Source organism: Pinus tabuliformis, chromosome 3_2 (genome assembly GCF_031772625.1).
Source record: "Pinus tabuliformis cultivar Carrire ecotype Pingquan chromosome 3_2, CPIR1, whole genome shotgun sequence".
Classification (NCBI taxonomy): domain Eukaryota; kingdom Viridiplantae; phylum Streptophyta; class Pinopsida; order Pinales; family Pinaceae; genus Pinus; species Pinus tabuliformis.
The window spans coordinates 847,092,996-847,119,914 of record NC_142302.1 but is presented as its reverse complement, the minus strand read 5'-3'; the positions used below and the strand labels follow the sequence as shown (position 1 = coordinate 847,119,914).

Here is a 26,919-nt window from a genome sequence, read left to right as displayed (position 1 = left end):
TACTGAGTTTCTTAAGCTGGACACTCTTTGAAAGCTGTGAGGGAAGGGACATTTTCTCAAAGTCAGTGTATGTTGGGCAATTACCTCGATGCATTGAGGACTAAGATTAGTCCCAGCTTGGTCTCAAAATGTAACAAGGAAGTCCATCCATTGTGTACCTCAAGTCGTAAATTTCTACAGTGTCAAGTAAGTTGTAATGATGGAATGGGGGATACAACTGCAGTTAAGAGGAATGTGTCTGCTATTGTAGATGAGAACATGGATTATTCATCACCCAGGGTCATTGATAACTTAGGGAACATTAGAGTTACAGTGAAGAATGATATTGCGCGGATGGATACATTGCAAAATGCAGAAATACAGAGAACACAAAAGGATGATAGTTTCAACTTAAATCAGAATCTTCTTGGTTCAGTTTCTAAATTAAAAGGCCAGTGGTTTGTGAGAATATCCGAGGTGTCCCAAAAAAATGTAAATGACCTATCTAATTCAAATTCTCTGTTGAAACCCAAAATTGGTAAAAACATTCAACAAAAGGGACTGCCTATATGGTCTTGTCTTTCCGAACAAGTTTTGACTACAAACAATACCAAAAAGCTGAGAAGCACGAATTTAAAAGGAATGAAGCATGTAGATAGAAATGCTTCTAATAAAGAGCCAACAACATTGGGAAGGAAACAAAACTACGTAACGCAGAGGAGAGCATAGGAAACCAACAAATACCCTCATTTGTATGCGTGCATATTTGGGAATGGCATGTTGTTGGTTTCTGAAGTTTTTAACTACACATAGGATGATTTGGTAATAGAGGATATTATGGTCTTAGCCACACATACTAAGGTCTTTATTTGGGTTGGTCAACATGATGATACCAAAAAAATAGCAATCATTTTAGATTGGTCAGTGGTACATGGAACGTGTAGCTTCTAGATTTAAACCCAAGATAGCAAAATTTGGGCCACACCTTTATGTATGTAAAGGCTGGCATGTTGTAAGAGTAAAACAAGTACCTTGTGCACGAAGTCCATTGAACCATGATGATGCTTTTGTCCTTGATACTGAGTCTAAGGCATATTAATTCAATGGGACATCATCCAACACCCAGGAAAGAGCGAAGGCCTTGGAAATGGTGCAATATATCAAAGATAAATACCATGAAGTGAAATATGACTTTGCAGTAAATGCAAATGCTGTGACTATTGATGCTTGTGTGAAAGGTATCAACACCACCAAGGGAAATCCTGGAAGCACTGAGCAAGGATTGGATAAACAATCTACAAAGGATGTTGAGTTTGATGGTTATAAAGACAAGCTTGATTCTGAAAGAAAGGATGGTTATAAATACAAGCTTGATTTTGAAAGAAAGGATGAAAAGAAGCTTCAAGTTGAAGAAGGGGGACCAAGCGGGCAACAACAAGAATTGTCCTTGCTCGAGGACAAGCAATGTTAGGAATGGGGGACTGTAATGTTCCCAAAAAATTCATTGTTCAAGGGACAAAGTAGCCTGTCAATCCTCATAGGTTGTAGTCCTCCATAAAGGGGAAAAAACCCTAAAATTCCCACTATGGGGCAAGTTTTGGGGCAGCTGGGCGAAGAAACCCAAAGTTGGGGCTTGGAGTAAAGTTTACTCAACCAATTAAGGAAGGAGAGCCCCTTGAAGAAATCTATAAATTCAAGAGGATTGGATTCATTTGAATCATCATTGGATTTGATCATTATCTCTGTTTTTTTTGAGACTGAGGCTCTGAAGGGTTTAAGATCCGTTTCGCCTATCAATTTCGGTGGTGAAAGATTCCACCTGTTGTAGCGGCTGCAACACCCTCCAAAATTTTGGCCTGCATCCAATTTCAGAGCCTTCCTTGGTTTTTTTCCTTGATGTTTGCAAACATTCGGGCTCATCCCATGAGCTCGTGTCGAGTCTTTACACCCTCCTCGCTTGATCGTTCACTGATCGTCTTTTAGCATGTTGGTTGCAATGTCATGCTTGCAGTCATGTTTTGGCTATGTTCAAGTTCCGTCTTCGTGTGTACAAGTTGTATTCACTATGTAAGCATCTGTCGCACTCACACACGAAGTTGTATGCAATGTCACGCAAGTGTTGTCGCGGTCGTTCAATGGTCTATCTCAAGTGTCGCACTTGTTGCTCGCACCCGTTGGTCAGTCAGATTGAGCATATGTTGTCATGTTGATTTGAGATGTCTTGTCGTCAAGTCATGTTGAGTGTGTGTTTGCAAGGTCATGCATACACAAGTTCACTCACTCACACACTTGACCATTTTGTCAAAGATCTGTAGACCGGACCACCCTCCATCAGACGTACCTCCGCTGAGTTGCACTACGCAGTCTCAGCCCTCAGTGACCAAGTATTGTTGCTCAAAATTGTGCAGAGATTGAGGCTACCTCCCAGATAGTCTGCACTACACAATCCTGGAATCGACCTGGCTAACTGTCAATTAGAACAGTGCAGAAGTTGCCCAAGAAGCCATCTCAATCTGCGCTGATCGCAAGCCAATCCATCAAGCCTCCCCCTAGTCGACCGGTGAGTTTGACCGGGCAGTGACCTCGGGCTTCACTCCTCCCAAAAATTGTGCAGAAGCTGTCAGCATGCTTGCCTCTGTTGACTGAAGAAATTGCGTAGACAAGAGGGACATGCACCTGCTGCTTGTCACTGCACTGTCCCTGAAAATTGCGCAGTTTTCTTGGACTGTCCACCCGCTGCTTGACACCCCACTCAGCCCGGAAACTGCGTAGACATGTCCCGCATGACTATCTCCCAATTTTACGCAATTTTGGCTAGCAAGCTCCCGTAGCCTGCTCCCAGCCTCCCCTGAAAATCTGCGCAGTTTTCACTGCCAGTGTCCTCTGTTGCCTGCATTGCCTTCCGGGGAAAATTTGCGCAGTTTTGCCTCCCAGCTGAGCCAGATCCTGCAAAATATTATTGCTGTTCCGGACTGCTCAACCCAGTCACCCAGTGACCTTTGCGCAATTTTTCTTGACAAGTGCCTCGGAGCCCCGCATCCCGGCCTAAAATGTGCTTTGCGCAGTTTCAGAACCTTGTCCTATCTCCGGGTCACCTGCAGTCGAAAATGAAAGATGATGCATCATGGTAGACTAGGGGATTTTTGGATTTGATGTCGTCTTGTCATGAGTGATTGTAAGTACATGAATGAGACATGGCGTGACGATGAACAAGATGAACAAGGAGCACGTTCTAGGAGACTTGTTTGCAAACGGATGAACACATGAAGCATGCCAAGTACTAGCGAAGGGGATACATGTACATGCAACATCAAGCGAACACCAAGACCATCGAAGACTCCGCACACCTTGCCATGCGGAGGTGAAGCTATGATACACCAAGAGCACACTCATCATTCAGCAACACTGTAGCTCGACATGGACACCACCATTAGCATGAACATACCAACACTGTCATGTCGAGTCATGTCATGAGTCATCTCGGCCACATCACTACTGTGGGCCATATTGCTGTAATCAATGTAATGTAACGTGGAAGTCCAAGAGACCCACATACGAAGTTGAAGAGTCATAAGGGTCAAGTTCACTCTTGGCTATATATACCCCTCATTTGTACATGCAAAAGACTTTTCAGTTTGGCTCCTCCCACATAGACTTGAGAGTTTGCAGTCTTTTCTTTGAGGAGCGAGCAGTGGCTCCAACGCCTCGCTATCGGGGTTAGTGATGTATGGTGTATGGATGTGTCTTGGAACTTTCGCTTAATTCAGAACCCTGTTAATAGGCCAACACGTTTTCACACATGTATTGTATTTGTTTGTAAGACTATTCCTTGGACACTTTTAATGCATGTTGCTTTAACCCGTATTAAGCAATGTTCCACGGGGACGCGTCCCCCAGGGTCGGGTGCGCGCACCCCTCGCACCCCACGCACCCGGGACGTCTGGGGAAACGTTTCTCCACGTCCCCCTTTTGGGGAGACGTGGGGAGATGCAAGGGGGGACGTTTCCCCAGTGTGGGGGACGCGACTCCCCAAAAGGGGGATGCCCAGGCGTCCCCCCTCAAAATGGGCTATGCGTCCCCCTTAAATTTGCTTGTAAACAATGATTTATGATATGGGAAACCTAGTATTTGATCATATTGCCCTACTAATGCTATGCAATTCATGGTAATGTTTAAGAAAAAGTGACATTCTCCTTTATCTTTCATTTTCATCCTTTTACTTAAATTTTTAACATTACCATGAAATGACTCAGGATGTTTGAGAGTGGTTCCGACCTCTTTGGATTTCATATGCAGAAAGTAGAATTTTAGATCTCACTCAAAATCCAACAGACTTAACAATTTTTCAGGAATTCAGGATTCGATGGATTGCAATGTTTCCATTGCATTTTGTCATGTACAAGGGTATGGAATTAGTATTTAATCAAGAGCACCAAGCCCTCTGTGTACTTTAGAGTGACTTTTAGACTCATCACTCCACTGTTTTTGAGTTTAGTTATATCAAAATACTATTCCAGTCTTTAGATTTCAGTATCTATTATAGTCTATTTTGCTTAGTACTAATTAGATTCTAGAATGATGAATGATGAATTTTAATTTTAAATCAATTTAGAATCTAGAATGATGAATGATGAATTTAATTTTTAAATCAATGTAGATTCTAGAATGGTGAATAATGAATGATGAATATGTATCAGAGTATTTCATTATTGAATCTCGTGGTCTACGGATGAATCATTTATGTATTAGTAAGGATGATGAGTATGGATCAATGTATTTCATTACTTAATTCAATTATGTATGTATCATTGTATTTATGCTTTCATTATTGAATATGAATTTGAAAAATATATATATATATATATATATTAAAAAAATTATATACCCCGACGTCCCCCTGTCCCCCCTAAATTTCCCTAAAATTTGAGGGTACTCCCACGCGTCCCCCTTGTGCGTCTCCCTGTCCCAGAGTCTTGGTGGAACATTGGTATTAAGACAATTGAACTATTTCGGTTGTTTTAGTGCATATGCTGTTGGAAATGTGTTGTATTAGTTGATAATGCTGTCTCGCCCGTGTGGACTATTCTGTTGGACACTCGACAAATTCATTCTTGTAAACTTGTTATAACGACCGTTGCACTCGTGTGGACTATTCCGCTGGGTGTTGTACGTGCTATCTGTTCACTTTGTGTTTGTGACTGCCGCATCCGTGTGGACTACTCCGCCGGAAGCTGTGTATGTCCTTCTGTGTTGTGTGTCTCTAACAGAGTTGGGACTATTCCCTTTCAACTTGAGACTCACTCTCACCCTCTCCCTTTGCAGTGAAAGAACTTAGACACAAGTTACAGTAAGCACTCACGAGGCACACAAACCTCGTTGTTTGAAGACTAAGTATACCACTCTCATGTGCTGACAAGTAAGAGCTAAGGCATGTCTTTAAGATAATGGCAACCGGGCCATCATACCGGATGGGACTCTTACACCAAACGGTGTGAGGTCTAGTTGGGACTTCATACAGGGGAGATTCCCTGAATGTTGGCAGGTCCAGCATAGTCAACACCACCCTAGTTGATAAAACTCCTTTTTATCTTTTATTTTTCTTGTCTTTGTTCTAGCATAGGGGTTTCTTTCTATTCAAGGAGCAACAATATTACTTGTTGGTCTGGCTTCTTGGTTGGGCATAGGAATATAATTCTGGAGGGACATCGAAACTCTATTTGATCACTTGCTCTGGCACAGAACAACCTTCTGGAGGGAGCAAAGCTTTTTCTTGTTCTTATTGTTCTTGCCACAAGAAACCCTCCAATTAGGGTAGCGAAATTTGTGTAGGATCTGATACTGTTTTGAGGCAGAATAAGGAGTCTCGGTAGGGTGATTTTCGGGAAGACCAAAGTCAAGGGGGTTTGACAGATGCTTTTGCTTTCTATTCCTCTGGCTACTAAGATGTTTCAGTTCACCAGGTTGTCTCTTCCCTGCCCATGGATTCAGCAGCAGTGAAAAAGGTTAACCTATTCGGGAATCTCCGGATCTATGCTAAATCGTCTCATTCTTGGGATCCTCTAATTGTTCCAAATTCTCAGAAGCAGTATTGAGGAGATCTTCTTTCTCTCGTTCATTACTATAAGAGATCAACAAAGATTGAGAGCTATCATTAAGAAGAATATAGATCTGTTCCAGAGGGATAAATTGCCAAATCATTTGACTTTTCATTCCTTACAATATAAAGGATTCATCAATCAAATAATAGATAGTAAATGGATCAATTTGAAGATTAATGAATTGGTGGTCGTAGAGTATTATTCCCGTCAAGCTTGAATCGAGAATGAAATGAAAGAGAGTACCCGCGCATGGACTTCAGGGAAAGATGTGAACGCTGCTGCTTACTCCCAATGCTGCTTTAACTGCTTACCCGCCTATGCTCCTTTTTCATCAACTACTGGCCCTGGAGCTGTATCTGGAACTAGCAAGGATGCTGGCTCCGCTGCTCGATGTTTCAATTCACTAGGCTCTGCAACCTTTGTCAGTAAGTAGTTGGAGGATGATTAGGATTCTGACAAACTGCCTGGATTTATTTGATTGATTGCCAGTCTTATGTATAAGAGGGGTGGTCCGGTACCACGGACGGAGGGACAACTGATAGAACCTCGACGGATGGAGCCAACAGAGAGCACCAGTCAAGCACAGGTAGAAGCCCGGGTCCGGCCAGGTAGAATAACCTGGTGGTGAGTTAAGGCAGGTGAGTTAGGGGAAGGAAAGGGGATAGGTGAGTGAGTGAAGATAGGTCCCTACCATCCCTGAATCAGGGTAGGTGAGCTTTAGTTCGTGCCTAGACTCCCTGAGTTAAGGTAGGTGGGTGGGAGTATGAGTGGGAGACGTCATCCCTATAGTGGAGCTTGGAGTCATTCGGGAGGTTTGGAAACTGAGAAAAACCTTGCAATCTGTAACATAAGTCTAGCATACTTTGCTGAGGATATCTAGAAGAGCCGAGACTGGTCTAGAGCCATACACAAAACAAAAAGTGGGACGTGGGACCTTAACATGCTCGCTGTAGGTGGAAACAGATCATGGAAGCTGAACAGAGTGTGTAGAAGAGGTCGTTGTGGATTGAGACAAGTAGGGGAGGCTAGATCGAGGTGGTAAAAACCCTCACTGAAGGTAGGGGCATGGTCTGAAGAGTTCCGACAAGCAAAAATAGAATTCAACACTCACATCTTCACTCCTAGCCTGGTCAGATTAGTAGTAGTGCAGAACAATGTCTGATCTATAGTTAGAAACTTAGAATCTAATATTCTAGTCATATTTGTATCACATAGTGTAGCTGAATGTGTTAAAATATCAAATTCTTGTGAAACTGCAGACTGCAAGTTTGATTGGATTATCTGGTTATTAAACTCAATTGAGGTTGTAATTTTTTGGGCTAAGTTGTGTTGTTCGTTATACTGTTGGTTGTGGAGATATTTTGTTCTGAAGTGCTGTCTCGTGAATTGCTTTACTGTTGACTGTGGGTACAAAAGATATTATTTGCACTGAAGCTGTTACTTTGTGAATTGTTAAGAAAAATTGTTGAATAATACCTAGTGTTGCAAGAAGCCCTGGGGCAAAATTACCCTAGCCCTTTACAGTGGTATCGGAGCCACAATTATTTTAGCTGTAGGAACCAGGTAGGGCATCCGGTTGTGTTGCTCAGGAATCTATACATGAGTATTTGGATCATTTCTGTCTTGTGGAGCTGAGGTATAATCTAAACTGAGCTACTTGTGTATTGAGTTGGTTTGGCATCTTGATACGACATCTTTGGATTATTGAATAATGCATGTCCTGTCAAAATTTTATATTATTGATTACACAGTGTTCATTATATCATTGGAAGGCAATTTGACTATTCAAAGAATATATTGAATTTGATTGCTGTACTGAAAAATAAAAAAACTTCTGTAAACCCTAGACCAAATTGCCCTAGCCTATTACAGTAATTGTGTCTTTATCTCTATGTTTAATTCTGTTGCTTTTACTGTTGAGAAATTTTGTGTCTTGGTGAAAAGAAAAGTAGTTTCAGATTGTTCATCATAGCAGCAAGCAGAATTTCAAGGAAATTTAACATGGTATCAGAGCAAGGAACAGAATAAAGACGAACACCAAGATTGATTAATCAATCCACAAGTGCATTCATCATAGGAAAATAAGCCTAGGAGCTGCAGACCTTAGAAGATCGAGCTAGATAGGAGATGAGAACGTGTTATGTTCTGGTTTTGTCTCAAGTTCTAGTGCAGATCGAAGGAGGAGAGCTGGCTGAAGTTCTGCAGCTATTTGGCATGTTGGTTTGGGGCTGGATATTCGGTGTTTTGGCATGATGATCTCCTGGAGTTTAGTGAGGACAAGAGCCCTAAATTCTGTGGACAAAGGAGGTCACAAGGTCTGGTATCAGAACAAAATTTAGGGCCAAATTTTCTTGACCATCAGCGCAGGAAGATACCTAAGGCCGAGACCTTTTAGTGACCCCAAAACTATGTTGGAAGGCCGAACTATGGCAGCCACAAGAGATAAGGGTCCGAGTTGTAATGGAGCAGTAAGCTGGTATAGGGGCCGAGAATCTCAAGGGCTGCATTGAACAAAACAAAGAAGGATGCAAGGTATGCATGTATTGTTTTATGTTGATGAATGCTAAGGTGGATAGGTCTGTCCAGAAGGATTTGGACAACAATTTAATATGCCCTAGTTAGGGCTTCTTCCTATGATGCATGGCAACCCTAAGGACTGTCCAGATCTCTGTTGAATGCGGCCTAGTCCTGAGTATGGTGAAGGGGTCGTGACCCTAAGTAGAGAGATCTCTGTAGTGGGCAGAACTATGAGGAGAGTGACAATGTGTAGGGTTGACTTGGAGCAGGAAGAGGAGGGTTGTTCATAGGTGATGAACAACAGTGCATGCCAACCCAAAATTCAGTCACTTTACAGTGGGTTAAAGGATTGATGGAGGGTTGGTTGGATGCCCTAAGGATTGGCTTTTAAGTAGTCAAAAGATCAATCAAGAGGGCTGGTGTAACAAGCCCTAGTACAGTGAGCAAGTAGGCAGACTTGTTGTTATTAGTGGGCAGATTCTGTTGTGCCCTAAGAAGCAATCTTTCAAAGCAGTTGAAAGGGTGTTTAGAGGGTTGATTGTGTAAACATTAGGTACAATGACTTGGTGAAGTAGGAGGTCTGTAAGTGGGCAGAGTTAAAAACCTCATGTACAGTGCTCATTGGAGGAGCTAATGGGCTGTTAGGAGGCAAATTCGTGTGCCCTAGTTCAGTGGGTTGCAGGAGGGCAAACCAGTGATAAGAGGGCAGTTTGACAAAGACCCTAAGAACGTGATCCTTTGGAGCAACAAAGGACATTGTTAGTGGGCAGCTTGGAAGACCCTCAGAGCTGATGATTTTGAAGGAGCAGGAGAGCAGATAGTGGGCAATTTGAAGGCTATAGATGCAAGCATTTTGAAGCAATAGAAGTTGCAGTGATCAGCAGAAGAGGAGGCAAAGTCCCTGCTTGATGTGTTCAACGAGCATCCTTCCACATGATTGGGAACAAGAAGTATTTTAGCCACTTGAAGAAGAAGGGCATGCAGTTTCAAATTGATCTAGAGATGATGGCTTGTATGCAGCTAGTGGAGTTGGCACTGTTAGTTTTCAAAGGGAGTCAGGTAATCCTCTTCATCTTATAGATGTCCTCTATGTTCCAAGATTAAAGCAAATCTTGTTTTGGTAGCCTCCCTTGAGGACCAGGGTTATGATGTCATCTTCAATAGAGGTAAGGCTTACCTCCAACACTTAGCCTCTGGATGTAAAGAGTAGATAGGTGTAAGGATGAAAAATCTCTACAAGTTGCAGGTAGAGAAAGGCACAACCTTGAGCAGCATGGAAAAAAGTTTTCAAAAGAGAGAAGTGATAGTTGAGCAAGAGTAGGACAAAGCTCTCAAGATGGAGCCTCAACCAATATCTTAGTTTGAGTTTAGGCTAGTTGGCAGTTGGGCCGACTAATAAGATGATGAGGTCCATAGCCAAGGGCGAGTAGAGGCAACCATTCAATTAGAGGCCCCCAGTATAGGGAGAGTTTGAGCCAAGTGGGTAGAGGATTTGGTTAAGGGAGATTAGAAGATGGTTGAATCTTCCAGTACCACCTTCAGCCAGAAGAAGCAGCCATAGAGGTACATGGGGTACATGGCACTTATGGTTGAGGTGATAGACTCATAGAGCATGGTGGGAAAGAACAGGTCTTCAGATCAGGTTTCGCAGAAGAAAGAAGGGAAGTCTTCTAGTTCAGAGGGAGCAGCTGCAACAACGGAAAATGTGGTAGTATCCAAGACAGATCTAGGTGGACGAGGTTCTTCTAGAAGCACCTTCCTCGCTAAGAGGGAGTGTTGAGAATAGTAGCGAGAAAGGTCCTTCTTTGACTTGTGCCTTAGTCAAAGAGACTAGAAATAATTTTTCATTAGCATGCACAAGTTCCTATTAGTTAGTAACCACTTCCTATAAGTTAGGAGATAATTGCTAAAATTTAGGACGAGTTCCTAAAATTTAGGGAAAATTTCTAAAAGTCAGGACATGTGCATGAAGTGGTTTGACTAGTGCAGATGGAAGGCTTAGTTGTTGTCTTCTAGTGCGAGTTAATTTGGGGAAGGACGAGCTAAGAGAGCCTTAACTTCTAAATTAAGGTAGGACGAGTTACAACAACTTGGTAGCCTTTGTTAACTCTTTGACCAACAGTTCAATTTCCTAAAATAAAGACTTTGCCAGATTTAGCCTATTTGAAAAGCTTAAAAGGAGGATAAAGGCACATTGTTATTCATTTTTTTTTGTGAGCACAAGTTGGTGAGACAAAGCAATAGAGAGCACAGGTTTGTGTGTGTGAGCTTGTGAGAGGATCAATGCACCAAGAGAGGTTTGTGCGCAGATTTATAGGAGAATTTCCTTGACATTTGCGCAAGGAAATAGGGAAGTAGGGATCGGAGCCTTGCAGGTGTTTCAGCTTAGTACAAGTAGAGAAAACCAGATTGGTTTCTATTGAAACAAGTTGCATTGTAAGGGATATGTTGCTCATTTTTCTATCAATAAAATTCTCAATCAAGCAAAGGGTTTTCCCAGTTGGGTTCCCTAGAAAATTATTGTGTTTCGTGTTATTGCGTCTTTACTCTGTGCTTAGTTCCGCTGCTTTTACTGTTGAGAAATTCTGTCTCTTGGTGAAAAGAAAACTAGCTTCAGATTGTTCATCATAGCAGCAAGCAAAATTTCAAGGAAATTGAATAGACTTTTGCAAAACTTGTGCAAATCACAGGATATATATATATTCAAAATTCCATTTCTCCTCAACCGTGAAGTGTTAGGAGGTCCATTGGAAAGGACTTGAAATATGCTATTTGACGATGTGACTTTCTCTTTCATTTGGGCAGCCTTTGACATCAATACCAAACATTTTCAAGAGAAAATAGTAAAATATCTGATGTGCCAAGTGATAGAGAATTGTAAGAATGATGTGCTGTTCACTTATTGAAACACCGCGAAAGTGGATATTGTGTAATAATTCAGGGCATGAATGATAACAGTAGCATTAATGAAAGATCAAGTCTTAGATTAGAAGATCTGATTGCATGCAATTCACGTTATGATTAAATCTTGCTCTTGTTATATTTGTTCTATATGGTTGTTTAGGTTTATTTACACACTATGTAGGTTGATTTGCTTCTGTCAAATTATTTTGTTTTATAATGGAATTCTTGAAATCCCTCTAAAAGGAAAAAGTGTTTAAGAAATACAGTATAGGTAAATTTTTTGTAGTTTATATGATGGATAATATCACCAATGTTAATAGCCTTGCTGACTCAAACTCCATGACACATGAAGTAAATATTGTATTAACATCATCTTGGTTATGCTGAATGCTTCCATTAAATTTCAGCTACGATTGTATTCATGATGTAGGTACCAAAGAAATGCTGCAAAATGTTCCCAAGAAGTTGTGGCGGAAGCTAATGATGTAACGATGGAAATATGCTCTTTAGAAACTCTGTCGGTTTGACAGTTGTGATATTGCTTCTAGTCCATTTTCAATTGTTATTTCTAGGTTTTATCTTGTAAGGAAGTAAATAAATTTCAATAATAACAATCTTCCAAATACAAATGCATGAAATTTCTGTTTCTTTGGAAGATTTTATACTTAATTAGCTTTTGATGGTCGAGGCAAAAACTCTTCTTCCTTTTTCTCTTGTGACAAAAGGTGGCACAAGAGGCACTATCTTCGGTACGAGTTGTGCGGACTTTTGGAACAGAGGCAAAAGAATGTGAAAGGTAATGGTTACTTGTTCTCCTTTACTTCCTTACTTGGAGGTGTTTAACATATAAGTAGGTTGACATGCTTCCAGTAATCTCTAGGGTATCTTTTTTAATCGACATTTTTTAATGTTTTGTTAGATATTCAAAGTGGTTGAAGAAGCTAGAAGGCATTAATTTGCGCCAGAATGTGGCTTGTGGATTTTGGAAATGGAGCTCAAATACTCTCTATCACGGAGCTCAGGTAAAGACTAGATGTTAAACTTGTGCTAGGAATCATTGCAGTGGTGACTTGCTTTCAATCCCTTTCTAGGATTTTGTATGCCTGTGAGGAATTCAAGAGATATCAGGTACTGTAATTAAGTTGTTTGAAGCATACTACTTTTTAAAGCTGAAACACATTTTTCTTTACATATTTTGGAACTTGTTCTTTGCCGAGAAGTTGATGCTGTATTGACTCTTTCAACGATTATTTAGAGATAGCAAATATGGCCATGGAACCACCCACCATATGCTTTATGAAATTAACAATGAAAATTACCTAACGAGGGTTTATCCATTAAGGTGATTGACACCTCCAGGATTAATGTCATCTATATACATATGTATTATGGCTGTCTTCATTGGATTTTGTAACGTGCTGAAATTGACAGAAGGGGTCTTCAAAATAACAATAAGGTGATATCTTTTGATTTCATGGTCATCAAGGGTAGTGCATCCATTTTATTGAAGTTAGGTTATCCCTTCATGCTCATAGCTTTAATACTGATGTTCTCGACTTTTCACGTTAGATATTACTGCCTAATATTGTTTGGTAGTGTCAAGAGTATGAATGGTATGCATATGAGCTTGTAAGAGAAGTTGGGTGTGCATGTCATTTTGAAATTTGTATGGAAAATTGCTACTCGTCACTACAAGTTGATATAGATTTCAAAATGTTTCAATGATATTGACTAGTGAAATAAAGCTTAGTTCCAAAGAGATTCTATTTCTAGAAGAGCCACGATGACCTTATTTGAAATGATATTAAGTATGTGGCATTGCGAAGTAATGTGCACATTTTCAAAAAGATCCTTTAATATTATAAATTGAAAAGCACTGTCGTGGAATAATAATATTGAAAAGTGGACACATACTTTCTTTTGTAACTTCAAATTGCGATCCATTCTAGAGGCCAATAGGTAAATCACACTTTCAAATCTTGACATTTTTATGCATTTTTTAGATCAAGAGACACACTGCCTTGTTTTTTTTGAGCTACTGTACTACATATGCTGGACTTCTATCATGGAATGCATCTTATAGGTTATTTCACTAGATTTTTCAACTTGGGTCACTGCTATTGGACTTTCATCTTTGAGAAAAACACTTCTTGAAGGAGAGGGCATGTTAGGTACCTAAACACAACATCTTTATTATGTAGTTATACTTTATGTACGTGGGTTATTTTGTTTGCAAGGTCGTAATTTTATCGTAATGTGAATGTCTTAGTTTTTTATGGTATCATAAACTTCAATAATTGTAAAATAATACTTTCATGTAATAAGGGCTTAATTACTCTTATTTGTAGCTTGGGCTTTACGGTATGGCTTTTCTCAATAATCTCTCTTTGGCTCGTCTATGTTTATGACATTTGTTGGGGTTGCTCTTTGAGACCCTCTAGACCTCACTTAGAGCCTCCACACCTTTTTCAAACCCCGCTTGCCTTTGTTTCAACTTCTGATATTGAGGTTTCGTTCTTAGGCCCCTTTGACCTCAAATAGATCCTTTGCAGATATATTGACCTTTCTTAGACCCTCTCAACCTCTCTATTGACCTCCTACATTTGTGGTGTCTATTGATTTTCCTCTCTCATACTTTCTCAACCTCACGTAGGCTCTCTTGACCTTTCTCGAAACCTCTCAATCTCTTTCTCAACATTATTGTGTCCCTTGCATTTAGGAGGGTTTTTTTCATGTTTATCTTTTGTTTTTTCTCAGACACTTGTGCTCTTGCATGTTTATTAGGGTGTTTCTCTCCTACACATTAACCTCTCTAACCTTCTGCATCTTTTGTGTTTGTTGGGGTTTCTCCTGCTAGTATTGGTGACCATTTGCACCCATGACATCACACATCTAAGACCTCTATGTTTCCTATATCTGTTGAGGTACTCTCGCCCCTGCATTCATGAGGTCTTATACCCATAACCCTTACAACTTTTGTGTCTCTCGAGTTTGTTGGGGTGTTCTCTCTCTTGCGACTTCCTTCGTCCTCCTACATTGATAACGTTTGCAATCTATTTATCTTCTATTTCTCATTGATGAAGCTCGGGGGTATTATTCCATTTCTCATTCACTAAGTACTTTCAAAGTTCAAACCATGTTAATAAGCACAATGGATTTGGAGAACTCACTAAACTCACAAAAGTTACATGATTCTAGGTACCAATAGGAGTGCCTTGAATCCGTGACAACTAAACAACCACACTGATTGGTATGTAGCCCCTTGGAGGAACTATCTATATGGGTAGAACAAACCAAGACCTTGTTGATAACAAGGGAAGAGCTTTAAAAAAAAATGAAAAATAGCAAGCTCTAACCTTCAAGTAACATGGAGGAAATATTGGAGACAATGTAGAGTGAAAATAAGAGGATGAAATAACATATAGCACAACTTGACAAAAGTTCAAAGATAATTGAAGGCCTAACTGTTCTCTGGCTAGGGGTTGATAAGGAGATGGAGGATTTCCTTCACATTATTAGCTAAGGGTTTATAAGGGGATACATAGAGGATTGACCCTATCAACTCTTTGTTAGCTAAGGGCCAATAACAAAAAATATGAGGGGTTGACTTTGCCTGATCCTTTGTTAGTTAAGGTTTATGAGATGAATGATTGACTTTTGTGTCCTTATTGGAATAAAGTACTTACCTAAAATGTGAAGGGATTTTAAAGCCTTAATAGAATGCAATGTTTACTATCACCTTGTAAAGCCTTAGTGAAATTATTTACCCTAAATTTCCTAGCCAACCAACACACAATGCCTTTCAATTCCTCATTGGCAGGAAATATTCACCCTTTTTTCACACCACTTCGTTGGCTAAGGGTTGATAAGGAGATGAAGAGTTGATACCACTCTCTACCTTCTCAGGTACGCGGACCGACAATGGTTAGCCCTCTTCATTAGGGAGATCTTCAGCTAGAGATTGTAGTTCCTGCACACCATGCCCTGCCTTGGGACAACTAAGACAATCACCTCATTCTTTCATGTGGATTTGTCAGATCACAATTGCAAGTGATGGGCAAAAGTTCAGGGTGCATCGAACAATAGAAGAGTGAGATCTTGGGTCTCTTCTCGACATCTCCCTTTGGGGGATCGATGAATACCATCAATACTAGTTCAATGATGTTGAACTATGCATCAGTGCATAGGTCCACAAAGCACTACAGAGATTAGTTCAAGACAAAGCAGAGCACCCCTAACCTGTAGTATTTCCTCCCACTTCCATAGGAGCAGTCTAATATCTATTCATTGTTTCTTTCTTTTGACCTCGAATTCTAGGAGTATTCCTTGCTCTTTGCATCCCTCCTAGGATCATATGGTTGGACCCACCGATTCTAGGGGACTTCGACAGTGAGCTAGTGCCCAATTCACCTCCCTCACCATTGACCATTAGACTCGGGAGTTCTTAACATCTTTAGCTCCATTGCCAGATCTTCTTATGTCACTCATTCTTTCTTGGTAGGCTACTGATTATTTTGTATTGTTCCGTGGTCTTTTATATACGTGTCGCACAACACTACAACTTGTTTCTTTCTTTATGTTATTTTTGGCATTTTTTAGGAGCTACACTTGCACTCCCACATTGGATTCATACTAATTGTACTCTTCTTCACTCCCATTGAACTACCTTTGTGGTCATTTGTTGGGCATTAATAAAATTATCTTATCTTTTCAACCCTTGACTAATGAAGCGAAGAATTTAACCCTTCATCTTCTTATTAACCATTAGCTAATGAAATTAAGAAGTAAACCAACCCATAACTAATGAAGCAAAGAAGTCAACCACATGAGAAACTCCTAGTTAACAAAGTGAAGAAGTCACCCCCATTAGAAACCCTTAGCGAATGAAGAGATAGTTGTTGGGGTTGAGTATTTTGTTCCATCTTGTGAAGTATTTAAATGCTACTGACAGTGAATAGTTTGATAAATAGGGCTTGAAAGGAAATTGTAGGAACCCCAAAGAAAACAATTTGAAATGAGGGGTGCTAGGCCCAAACAAGGAGTTAAAGGTTTTCGTGGAAACAATGGCATTAGTGACAAAAGTAAAAGAGGTAGAGATCGAAGCATAAATAAGAACTTACAAGCATCCAACTAGGAGTCAATGTGGTCAATGTCCGGGCTAAATCGATATCACATCACATATGACAACAACTTGGCTGTCTCTCTTTTGGTGTGGGTCCAATTGGGCCCCGCTCTCAGAAGATATTCAGTTGGTGTACCCATATCAGAACACGTGCGTCTGTGCGCCCCTTTCTCGTAAGAAGGCTGTGCGCCCCTCTCGGAAGACATCATAATGAACAAGGATGTGAGAAGCATAATCTAGAAGTAGAGGCGAGATAGGGTAGCCTTCCCGAGTGCTGAAAACTAGCCTCTTGATGCTTAGGACATTACATTAGATGAGGGTGCTAGATTTTGCTATAACAAGGGGTTAAGGAAAGAAGCGAGAAGGATGATACATTAATCTTAGTGATAGCAACATTTTCTATAGGCATCGTGGGATGGGTGGGTGCAATTTAGGGAGCAATAAGAGTGGAAAAATGGCATAGGAAATAAGGTAGGAAAGATTGGTGAATCTAACTCTTCAAAGTGAATGCGACAAGGTTCAAGTATATAAAAGAAAAATTCGAATAAAAGCCTACTTTAACTATTAATATTTTGATATTTTCTTCACTGTCGCACAAAAAAAATAAAAAAAATAATAGATCGTCAGATTGCCTTGTAGGGACTAGTAGAGCTCGAAACTAGGTTGGCTAAATATATGTTACCACTCTCGTTAGCAAGGTTTCTGAAGATCCTTGCAACCTACTAAGTTGACACACACAGGAGAAGGGCCAACTGTGACCACAGGCCAGGTCTACAGGTCTACATTCTTCTAGCCCAACTACCTTTGAAATGGCTATGGGAGGCTTCCCTTGGATGACTTCAATGGTTCAACCAACCAATACAAGACCAGTGCCTTGTATGGGGTCAAACAGCTGAAGTGGAGGAGTTATGTATTGCGGCCCTGCTGGTTCAACGTCTAGAATTTTCAGAAAATTATACTAAACCAGCGAGAAAAACACTCAAATCTAATCAAGATGTATCATGAGTATTCAAATTGAGTGTGCAGAAAAAATACTAACCAAATATATGATTATTTCTGTGATCAAATCCTTGGTTAGAGAGCTTGCTATGTAAATCAACTTGCTGTTTTGTGACTGTAAGTATGCAAATTTCGCAAAAGATGCAGAAAATGACAAGAAAATTCCCCTATAATACCACCCAAAAGTGCCTAAACACGTCTAGATCCAAGATCTAGGTGTGGGAGGCTAGAAAGTAGAAGAAATGTCAATTTAAACCACTTTTAAGCTTTGGACCTGCAACAAAATTGAATATCCAGCGAGCTGGAAGTTCACTTGTTGAGGTTTTGGGGTCAAAACCTAGAAATTTATTCCAGCAAAAGTAAAAGTTGAAATGGATGGAAAGTACTAATTTAGTCTCAAACTAAAGATAAAATTAGTAAAATCAAATCTGAAGCTAGCACAAGGTTTTCTTATGATATTCTCTTGGAAAATCGACCCCGAGAGGTGAAAATCTGTAGGAAATAGTATGCTACAACTATGCCTTTATGCAGATATGCTCAATAAAGCTTAATACACCCATGAAAAATATGAAAAATAAGCTCAAAAATGGATTTATTACTTGTTGAGAAATCTAGGGCATTCAATGTTAACAATTTCTTTGCTTGATAATTGCTTGTGATATGCTTGTTCTTCTTTTACTTATGATCTTTCACTTTGTTAGCTTATTAGAGTGTTCTTTTTCATCAAGACAATTATCAAAATAAAGACAAGAGACACAAAATATAGGCTTCTCCAGCAAGGGCCAAAACCTGTCATCTCTAGAGAGGAAAACCCGATAAAATTCTTCTCCTAGATCTTCAATTGATAAGTACCAAGACCATGACACTGACCCTTGAATCTCGCATGCTCTTCAAGAACCTTGTCACCAACCTTGTCCTTTCTTGTCCTAACTTCCTTTTCTTCTTCTAGAGAAACTCGGTCTCTATTTCCTATGCTGCACCTTCACTATTTCCCTAGAGAATCTCAGCTTCTAGGTCTTCTAGAGAAACTTGGTCTCTACTTTTCTATTCGAGAGGATTGCTTTCTTCGCTATCCCAGAAGATTCCTTCTTCGCTGCCCCAGAAGATTCTTGTTAAGTTATGGTATGTTCTATGCTTAGAGCAATTAACTTCAATTTCTTCTTATTAGCCCAATGTCAATTTCACAGTTTAGCAATCACATTAACATAAAGTAAAACGCTGATAGAACATAAATAAATCGACAGAAGACAAGCCAAGACAAGAGACACCAGATGTGGCGGCTAGCCAGGGACAAAACCCAATGTGGGGAAACCCTTTGATCAATTCTTCTATATTCTTCAATAATTCAGCAGAGAGAGAGATGGTACAATATTACAAATCTGATATTTTTATATCGGCAATAATATATCAGCAATCAGCAAAGTCAAAGCTAGTCAAACAGCTTCGATTTGACCTCTAGTCAACCTTGAAGAACTCGGTCTTCAACAACAAACATCAGCAGCCCAAAACAACGCTCAGTCAATGGTCAAAACAGCAGTGAATAAAGCAGCAGCCTGCGGTCAGCCCTAACCAGTCAATGCTGGTTAACGCAACACCCAAACAACATACCTTGGTCAACGCATCCTTCAACAGCCCTTCACCTTGGTCAACGCAGCCCAGAAAGTCAACGCTTCCCTAGAAACAGTCAACTCTGCCCTAAACAGAAATTTCATCCTTCTTCCTGCATGTGTGAAAGACACTGCTCCTATGCTGGCCCAATAAGATAAGGAGAGAGAAGATGAGTATTGAGATGATGGAGAAATGAGGCACAATGTCTCCTTCCTTTACATGCAACGTTGAGGTTGAGCTGGAGGTGTGCCGCACACTTTATCTTGCTGGCCGACCTTGACAAATTGTCAAGAAATACAAATAAATTCATATCTCCATAAATACATGTCGGAATTGGATGATTGTTAGATCAATCCTACACCTCTCGACAAGAGGAATCCAAGAAAAATATCAGCTGCCATAAATAAGATGACCCACATGGAGCTTGGCCCTAGTTTCCAATTTTAACACTCCCTCTCAACTAGGGAGAACTCTAGTTGCCAATCCATCTCACTGTCAGTACTATCTTTGCTATCAAATGCATTGCCCTGCACTGCTTGGCTCTGCTCTGTTGAACTATGAAGAAGAACAAATGATCAAGGATGTATCATACCATCCTCTACTGACCCGAAGTCGGTCCCAGATAAAAGAGAGTGCTCAATAGCGCTCTTACTGACCCGAAGTCAGTCCCAGATAAAAGAGAGTGCTCAATAGCGCTCTTACTGACCTGAAGTCAGGGCCAGATAAAGGAGAGTGCTCAATAGCGCTCTTACTGACCCAAAGTCAGTCCCAGAGAGTGTGTCATACCACTCTTACTGATCCCAGATCAGTTCCAAAAGAGAGTGAGCTATATCACTCTCACTGACCCAATGTCAGTTCCAATTGATACCAGATCAATGTCGGTCATCCTAGCATAGGGGGTATGGTAGATACACGATGCATCCGTCGGTACTACTATGGTCCCTCTCCTCATTTCTCTACTCATTGGCCAAATGAGAGGTACTTCCCATGAGTCCCAGATTGCATGGGTAGGATGCCTCGACAGGAGAAGGATGAACCATTCATCCTGCCTACAAGTCGCCACGAGGTATCACAGGGGAGGGCTGAACCATTCACGCTGTACACAGTGCACCACTAAAGGAGGGTGAGTCGCCCTATGGTCGCTAGGCGCTCCAAGAAGTACCCCAAGCCCCCCGGAGCTCCTAGAGCTCAATGCATGCATCATACAGGGGCTCCGTCAAAATGTTGGCGACCTGCTCATCTGTACCAATATAATGGAGCCTTATTGCTCCTCGCTGTACCATATCACGGATAAAGTGGTACCTGATATCGATATGCTTGGAGCGATCATGAAATACAGGATTCTCGGATAAATGAATTCCACTCTGGTTGTCGCAAAGGATCACGGTAGTATCCAATGTATGTCCATATTCCACACAGCTCACTGAAGAGCTTCCTCAACCAGACAACATCATAGGAGGCCATACTCGCAACAATGTATTCTGCCATAGCGGTGCTCGAAGCCACCGATTTCTGCTTCCTGCTCATCCAGGATATCGAGGCAGAACCCAAAGAGAAACAACACCTGGAAGTGCTCTTGCGATCCCCCATACCACCTGCCCAATCAACATCGGTATATCCATGTAGCCTCACATCTCTAGCAGTGTATCTCACCCCATGAGTGATTGTGCCCCGAAGATACCTCAGAAGATTCTTGGCACCAATCCAATGTGAGTGATGAGGTTCAACCATATATTGGCTCAACGTGTTGACTGCAAAACATATATCCGGACGGGAGTTCACCAAGAAGATCAATGCTCCTATGAGTTAACGATACTCAGTAGCATTTCCCAAAACAGGTTCGGCAACACTACTGCATAACTTCTTGAAGTTAAGCTCCATCGGGCTAGTCCTAACTTCACCACATATTTTCCTTGAGATAGGAAAATCTCCCCTGGCTTCTGCCAGACCTCCAGCCCTAGGAAATGCGCATCAGTCCTAGGTCCTTCATCTCAAATTTGAGAGCCAACTCCCTCTTACATTTGTGAATGAGAGGGTCAACACCTGTTAGAAAGAGGTCGTCAACATACAACACCAGTATGAGAGGCTTATCATCCTCAACCTTAAAGTAAAGGTTTGGATCGACTTCACTCCTAGTGAATCCCAGCTTCATCAAGTAGCTATCGATCCTCTCATACCAAGCTCGGGGTGCTTGCTTCAGCCCATAGAGGGCTTTCTTCAACCTGCACACTTGAGATTCTCGATTATGAATCTCAAACCCCTCGGGTTGTTCCATATAGACTTCCTCTTTGATCGAACCATGCAAGAACGCGGTCTTGACATCCATCTAATGTAGGTTCCATCCTTGCGAAGCAGCAAGAGCTATGATCTAGCGGATGGTGGTGTATCAGGCAACAGGTGCAAATATCTCGTCATAGTCTATGCCTTCCTTTTGAGAGAAGCCACGAGCGACAAAGCGAGCCTTATACTTTTCAGCACTCCCATCAGCTCTATGCTTTATTTTGTAAAGCCACTTCGAGGTGACAACTATTTTGTCCTGGGGTCTAGGGACCACATCCTAGACATTGTTGTGCATGATGGAATCGTATTCCTCATTCATAGCATCCTTCCACACTCGATGCTTCACGACTTATTTGAACAATGAAGGCTCATTTTGAATATATAGTGCTAAAACTAAAGCGTAACTTAAAAAAAAAAAATCAAACAAAACAAATAAACTAAATCTAACTCTAAACCTAAAACCCAAACGCATCAGATATATGAAATGTTTTGATTTACGCAGGCCTGGGAGTTTGACGACAAAAGGAGGAGATTGCGTGGAGGAGAGTCGACGTGAGCAGCTAAGGAGACATCGAGGGCTTTAAATGTTGCTTGCAGGTGCGGGGATGGCGAGAGAACGCGTCTGAGAGGAAGAGGAGACAGCGTGGGCAATTCAAGAGGAGATGAGGCCGCACAACGATGGCGAAGAATGCAGCAACAACGATGGGAAGAGCATGAATGTGACTGTAAGAAGAAAAGGAATAGCCGTCTGAGGAAAAGGAGTGCGTTACAGCAAAGAAAGGATGTAATGAGGTCTAGACCACGTGTGGAGGATATTGAACTGTGCGTTGCAGCATGATTGTTTCAGAATGTGCGTATATCTGCTCGGGGTCTAAGGCAGCGAGTAAGGATGATCAGGAAAACGAGGAAGTGACTGCGTGGATAGGAGAAGAGGACGTAGGGCAGGAATGGAAGCAGAAAAAAACGTAAACAGTCAGCGTGAGGGGCGTTGAGAGGATGCAGCGTGGAGGAATGAGATAAGCAGCGTTGGGAGGAACGATTTGCTGCGGTGAGGATGGCTGCGGATAAGGAAAATGGGCATAGACAGCACGGTTGGGGCCCTAAACAAAATTTTGAAATGCACTGCGAAATCCCACCAGGCAACCAGCAATTAAAGAAAATACTTTCCAGAGACCCTAATAAAATTATTTGAGCCACTTATCTTCAGCTTTGTTGATGAAACCCTCTCAAAAGACTTCCAGATCTGAAAGTAACAGAAGTTGAAACCCTTGGACAGCCAAACAGTGCTCCTGTAAAAACTGGTTGTGAGGCCAAATCTTACCCTCCAAGGCCTAGATCTGGCTTCCAACAAGAAACTCTTCCTGCAACCTGCAAAAAACAGAAAAACCAGAGGCAAAATATGCAAGGAAATAACCCAAAATTTAACTAAATAATTACAGTATTCACAGATTTTCGACTCTTAAACAGCCAGATTTGTCAATAATCCACAATAATATTTTTAGAATTTCAGATTTACTATGAGATACTTTAGAAAACCTCTCATGCATTCAAAAGATAAACTTAAATGATAAACCCAGGATCGAAACTGGTTGGGCTCTTCAAGAGAATGCTTTTCAGGAGTTGGCTGGTTCAGCCAAGAACTTCCCCAAACGCCCGTTGATCCTTACAATCTAGATTTTCCTGCACAGCTCACTTCAACTATCAATAAAGAGGGAAAAAACAGTAGTAAAATCCAAATCTAATGGAGATACCTGCCATTATTTTCAGAAAGTTTATTACCATTCAAACCCTAGTGAGTAAACAAGATACCTGTGTTCAACATCACTCTTCACCAAGCTATTACTAATGGCTGAAAATAAATTTATGCAGAAAATAAAGCAGCTTACAACATTTCAGGAGAGTAACACCAGCAAGATTTCAACCCCAAAGTATTTCTTTATTGCACAAGAAAAAGTTTACAAGAGAGGTTTCTTCAGCACAAGACTCTCAGATCCAATGATCTCAAATGACCCCTAACACCCTATTTAAAGGAAAAAATTCCCAACAACTAGTTCGAGTGATCCATGTCAAACTAATCTCGACCGTCGATGAGGACCAAAATCCCTTTTAATCTCATTTGTTGAATTTTTAAATGCATTTTAATATATTAAAAAATTGAAATTCTGCATTTATTTACTCAAAACTTTGACTTATTATTATTTTATTTTATTTTTTCAAATTTTTTTTAATTTTTTAATTTTATTATTATTTTTATCTATTTTTTCATTTTAATTTTAATTTTTATTATTTAAATCTTTTAATTTTTATTGTTTTTTTATTTTTTATTTTTGTTTTTGGATCCTCCAACTTAGCCTTTGGAAAATCAACTAGGACCTAGGACTTAGGACTTATGAGGGGATTAAAACATTTTCTAATCCTCAAGACACTTTACATCATGACTTTTACAATTGTACATCTCAAGGGGGAAACCCATTTGACATAGACCCTCATAAACCACCCAGTTCTGCGACACAAACATAATCTAGCAGATCAAGCAACTTGTAATAACCTAACCAAATAGTTAGAATTATTTACAAATAATTTTTTCATAGACTCGAAGCACACTAGGATTCCCCTAAGATTCTAATGACAAAATCCATTCCGGCTTTGGGGTTAGGCTGAAGGAAAACTCTGCCAATCATGGATCGGTGAGACAAAAAACCTGCCGGAACGTAGTTTATCACTAGAAAATTAGATTTACCTAGGAAATTTACATACATGACTTAGATCTGCTAAGATTATTTACAATTTACACATGCAGACTGGGTTTACAACATAACATGATCAGGTCGACGATGACTGTTGAATGGCACGAACATGTCGATTAAGCGCTATCCCTTTTGCGAAAACAAAGGGGGTGTACTGCTATGGGTAGTTGACACGTAATGGTCAACACAGCTATCAAGTACTTAATGAACAAGCCTGATGTGAATGCTAGAATTATTAGATGGTTGCTTCTATTACAACAATTTGATTTAACTATCATTGATAAGCAGGTAAAGAAAATGTAGCTGCGGATTTTTTGTCTAGACTCGCTTTGCCTGCAGGTGAGGAAGGGATGGTTGATGATCAACTACCAGATGAATACTTATTTGCTATTTCAGTTCTCCCTCCATGGTTTGATGACATAGCTAACTACCTAGTTGCTGCAAAGTTTCTTCTAATTCTGTCATCCAGGGAGGAGAAAAATTGTAAGAAAGAGTGCCCCTTTCACTTGGATTGTGGGCAATCTCTTCAAGTTGGGACCATATCAAATCTTGAGGAGATGTGTCAGGGAAGAGGAGGTCTTTGATATCCTCTTAGCCTGTCATGATGGGCCTTGTGGAGATCACTTTGCTGCCAAGAGGACAACTTTCAAGGTTATACAAGCTGGTTACCACTGCCCCACTCTTCACCAAGATGCAAGAAGATACACCAGTTGATGTGATCAGTGCTAGAGGATGGGGAAACCCACTCCCAAGGATGAAATGCCCTTATAACCTCAGGTGGCTTTAGAGCCATTTTACAAGTGGGGCATGGATTTCATTGGTCCAATTGATCCACCCTCAGGGCATAAAAAGTACATAATTGTATGTACTGATTATTTGACAAAGTGAGCTCAGACAAAGGCTGTCAAGGTAGAAACAGAGGAGAAAGTGGCTGAGTTCCTGAGGGAGAATGTGTTCTACAAATTTGGGTACCCCAGAGAGCTAGTCACTGATCAGGGAGCTCAATTCACATCACATCTGATCGAGAATTTGTTAAGGCAACATCATATCAAGCACAAAAAATCTACTGCCTATCATCCTTAGGCCAATGGACAAGTAGAGGTCACCAATAGGGCACTAGAAGGCATCCTCACCAAGGTTGTGAGCAACAACAGAAAGGATTGGGCAGACAGATTAGTGGAGGCCACTTGGGCCTACAATACAACTTGGAAGACAACTACTGGTTTCACCCCTTATGAATTAGTCTATGGAAAGAAGGCTCTGCTCTCCATTGAGTTTGAATACAATACCTTGAGAATGGAAGCACAATTGGATTTAGATGTTACAAAGGCACAACAGGAGAGGCTGCTCCAGTTAAATGGCTTGGATGAATTCAGAATGCAAGACCTCCTACACACTGAAGTTATTCAATTGCAAAGGAAGGTCTCGCATGATAGGAATATCAAGGACAAGGTCTTTCAAGAAGGAGATGGGCTCTACTATATGACTCGAGGTTCAAGGACTTCAAAGGAAAATTGATGACAAGGTGGTTGGGTGCAAACCTGATAGAGAAATGCCAAGACAATGGAGATGTTCAGATCAGGACCATTGACGAGGAAGGGATTCCCTTGCTTGTCAATGGCTACAGATTGAAAGTTTACAAAAGGCCTCTGTCCAAGGAAGAGTTCATCAACACCATCAACAAGGAGGTGAATGTGGATGGAAATGTCCTAACTTGCAAGTCACATCATCCCTAAACACTGTTTTTGTTTGTGAGAAAATAAAAATAAAAAGAGAAAAAAAGAAAAAAAAACAATAAGAGGTGTTGTCACATAGATTGCCTAGGCAGCACGACAACGCTCAGACCGAGGGTTGTCACTCTGATCCCCGATCTCTCCGTTTAAGTCGTCTCCCTAGGCTAAGGGGGGAGACCCTACCTAATAAAGGAAGACCAACTGGGAATCAGCTAGGTTGGGAGGCACAAAAAGGCAATTAAGGGTTTGATTAAAGCTTAGCGACACTTAAAAATTAATTTGCTTTTGAATGCTTAAGATCAGTGCCTTATGGAGTTAATGATTAAATAATTGTTTATCATCCGCTGCAGAAATATGAGATTTGTAATTCCACAACTAACAATCATTTGTCATCAACTAGCCCAAGCAGTGATTAATTTTATCAAATTCAAGATATTCAATAAATGCGCAATGTTCTAGCAAATAAATTTCATAAGATCAAATACTTTCAAGAAACCACGAAATTTTAAATGCTAACCAGTTCACAAAATGATTCACCACTTTTCAATAGCTAATCTTCAGATGTAAAAATTTAAGCACATTTAGCTATGTCAAATACCACGAAAAACTTTTCTTTCAAGATTTTTTAATTTTTTAAATATTTTTTTTTAATGATTTTTCATTTTATGATCAAAATCATGAAATAAAAACTAAATTCTAAACTAATATCAAACTAAAAACCTTTTTATGATTTTTTTATTATTTTTTAATTTTATTATTATTATTATTATTTTATTATTATTTAAAAAGATCTAAATCGAATCAAAACTTAAATCTAGATTAAATATAACCTAAAGACTAACCCTTTTTAACTTTTTTTATTTTTTAAAATTTTGATTTGAAAAGTTAAAATTAAGCTAAACTAATCCTAAAACTAAGAGAAATGAAAAGAA

The 26,919-nt window shown here is 40.3% G+C and overlaps 1 protein-coding gene across 3 annotated transcripts in view; it reads left to right on the top strand.

Annotated features, from left to right (window-relative positions):
- The window catches only part of ABCB26 (transporter associated with antigen processing protein 1), a 490,423-nt gene that overhangs the window by 57,515 nt on the left and 405,989 nt on the right, over positions 1–26,919 (top strand). For all 3 annotated transcript variants that reach the window (XR_016257177.1, XR_016257178.1, XM_089417098.1), the window contains exons 7-9: positions 11,929–11,983; positions 12,224–12,294; positions 12,418–12,520. Coding sequence is in view for 1 of the 3 variants with exons in the window: in XM_089417098.1 (XP_089273224.1) it covers positions 11,929–11,983; positions 12,224–12,294; positions 12,418–12,520 (229 nt within the window). In the remaining 2 variants the exon portion in view is untranslated. The remainder of the gene's footprint in view (positions 1–11,928; positions 11,984–12,223; positions 12,295–12,417; positions 12,521–26,919) is intronic.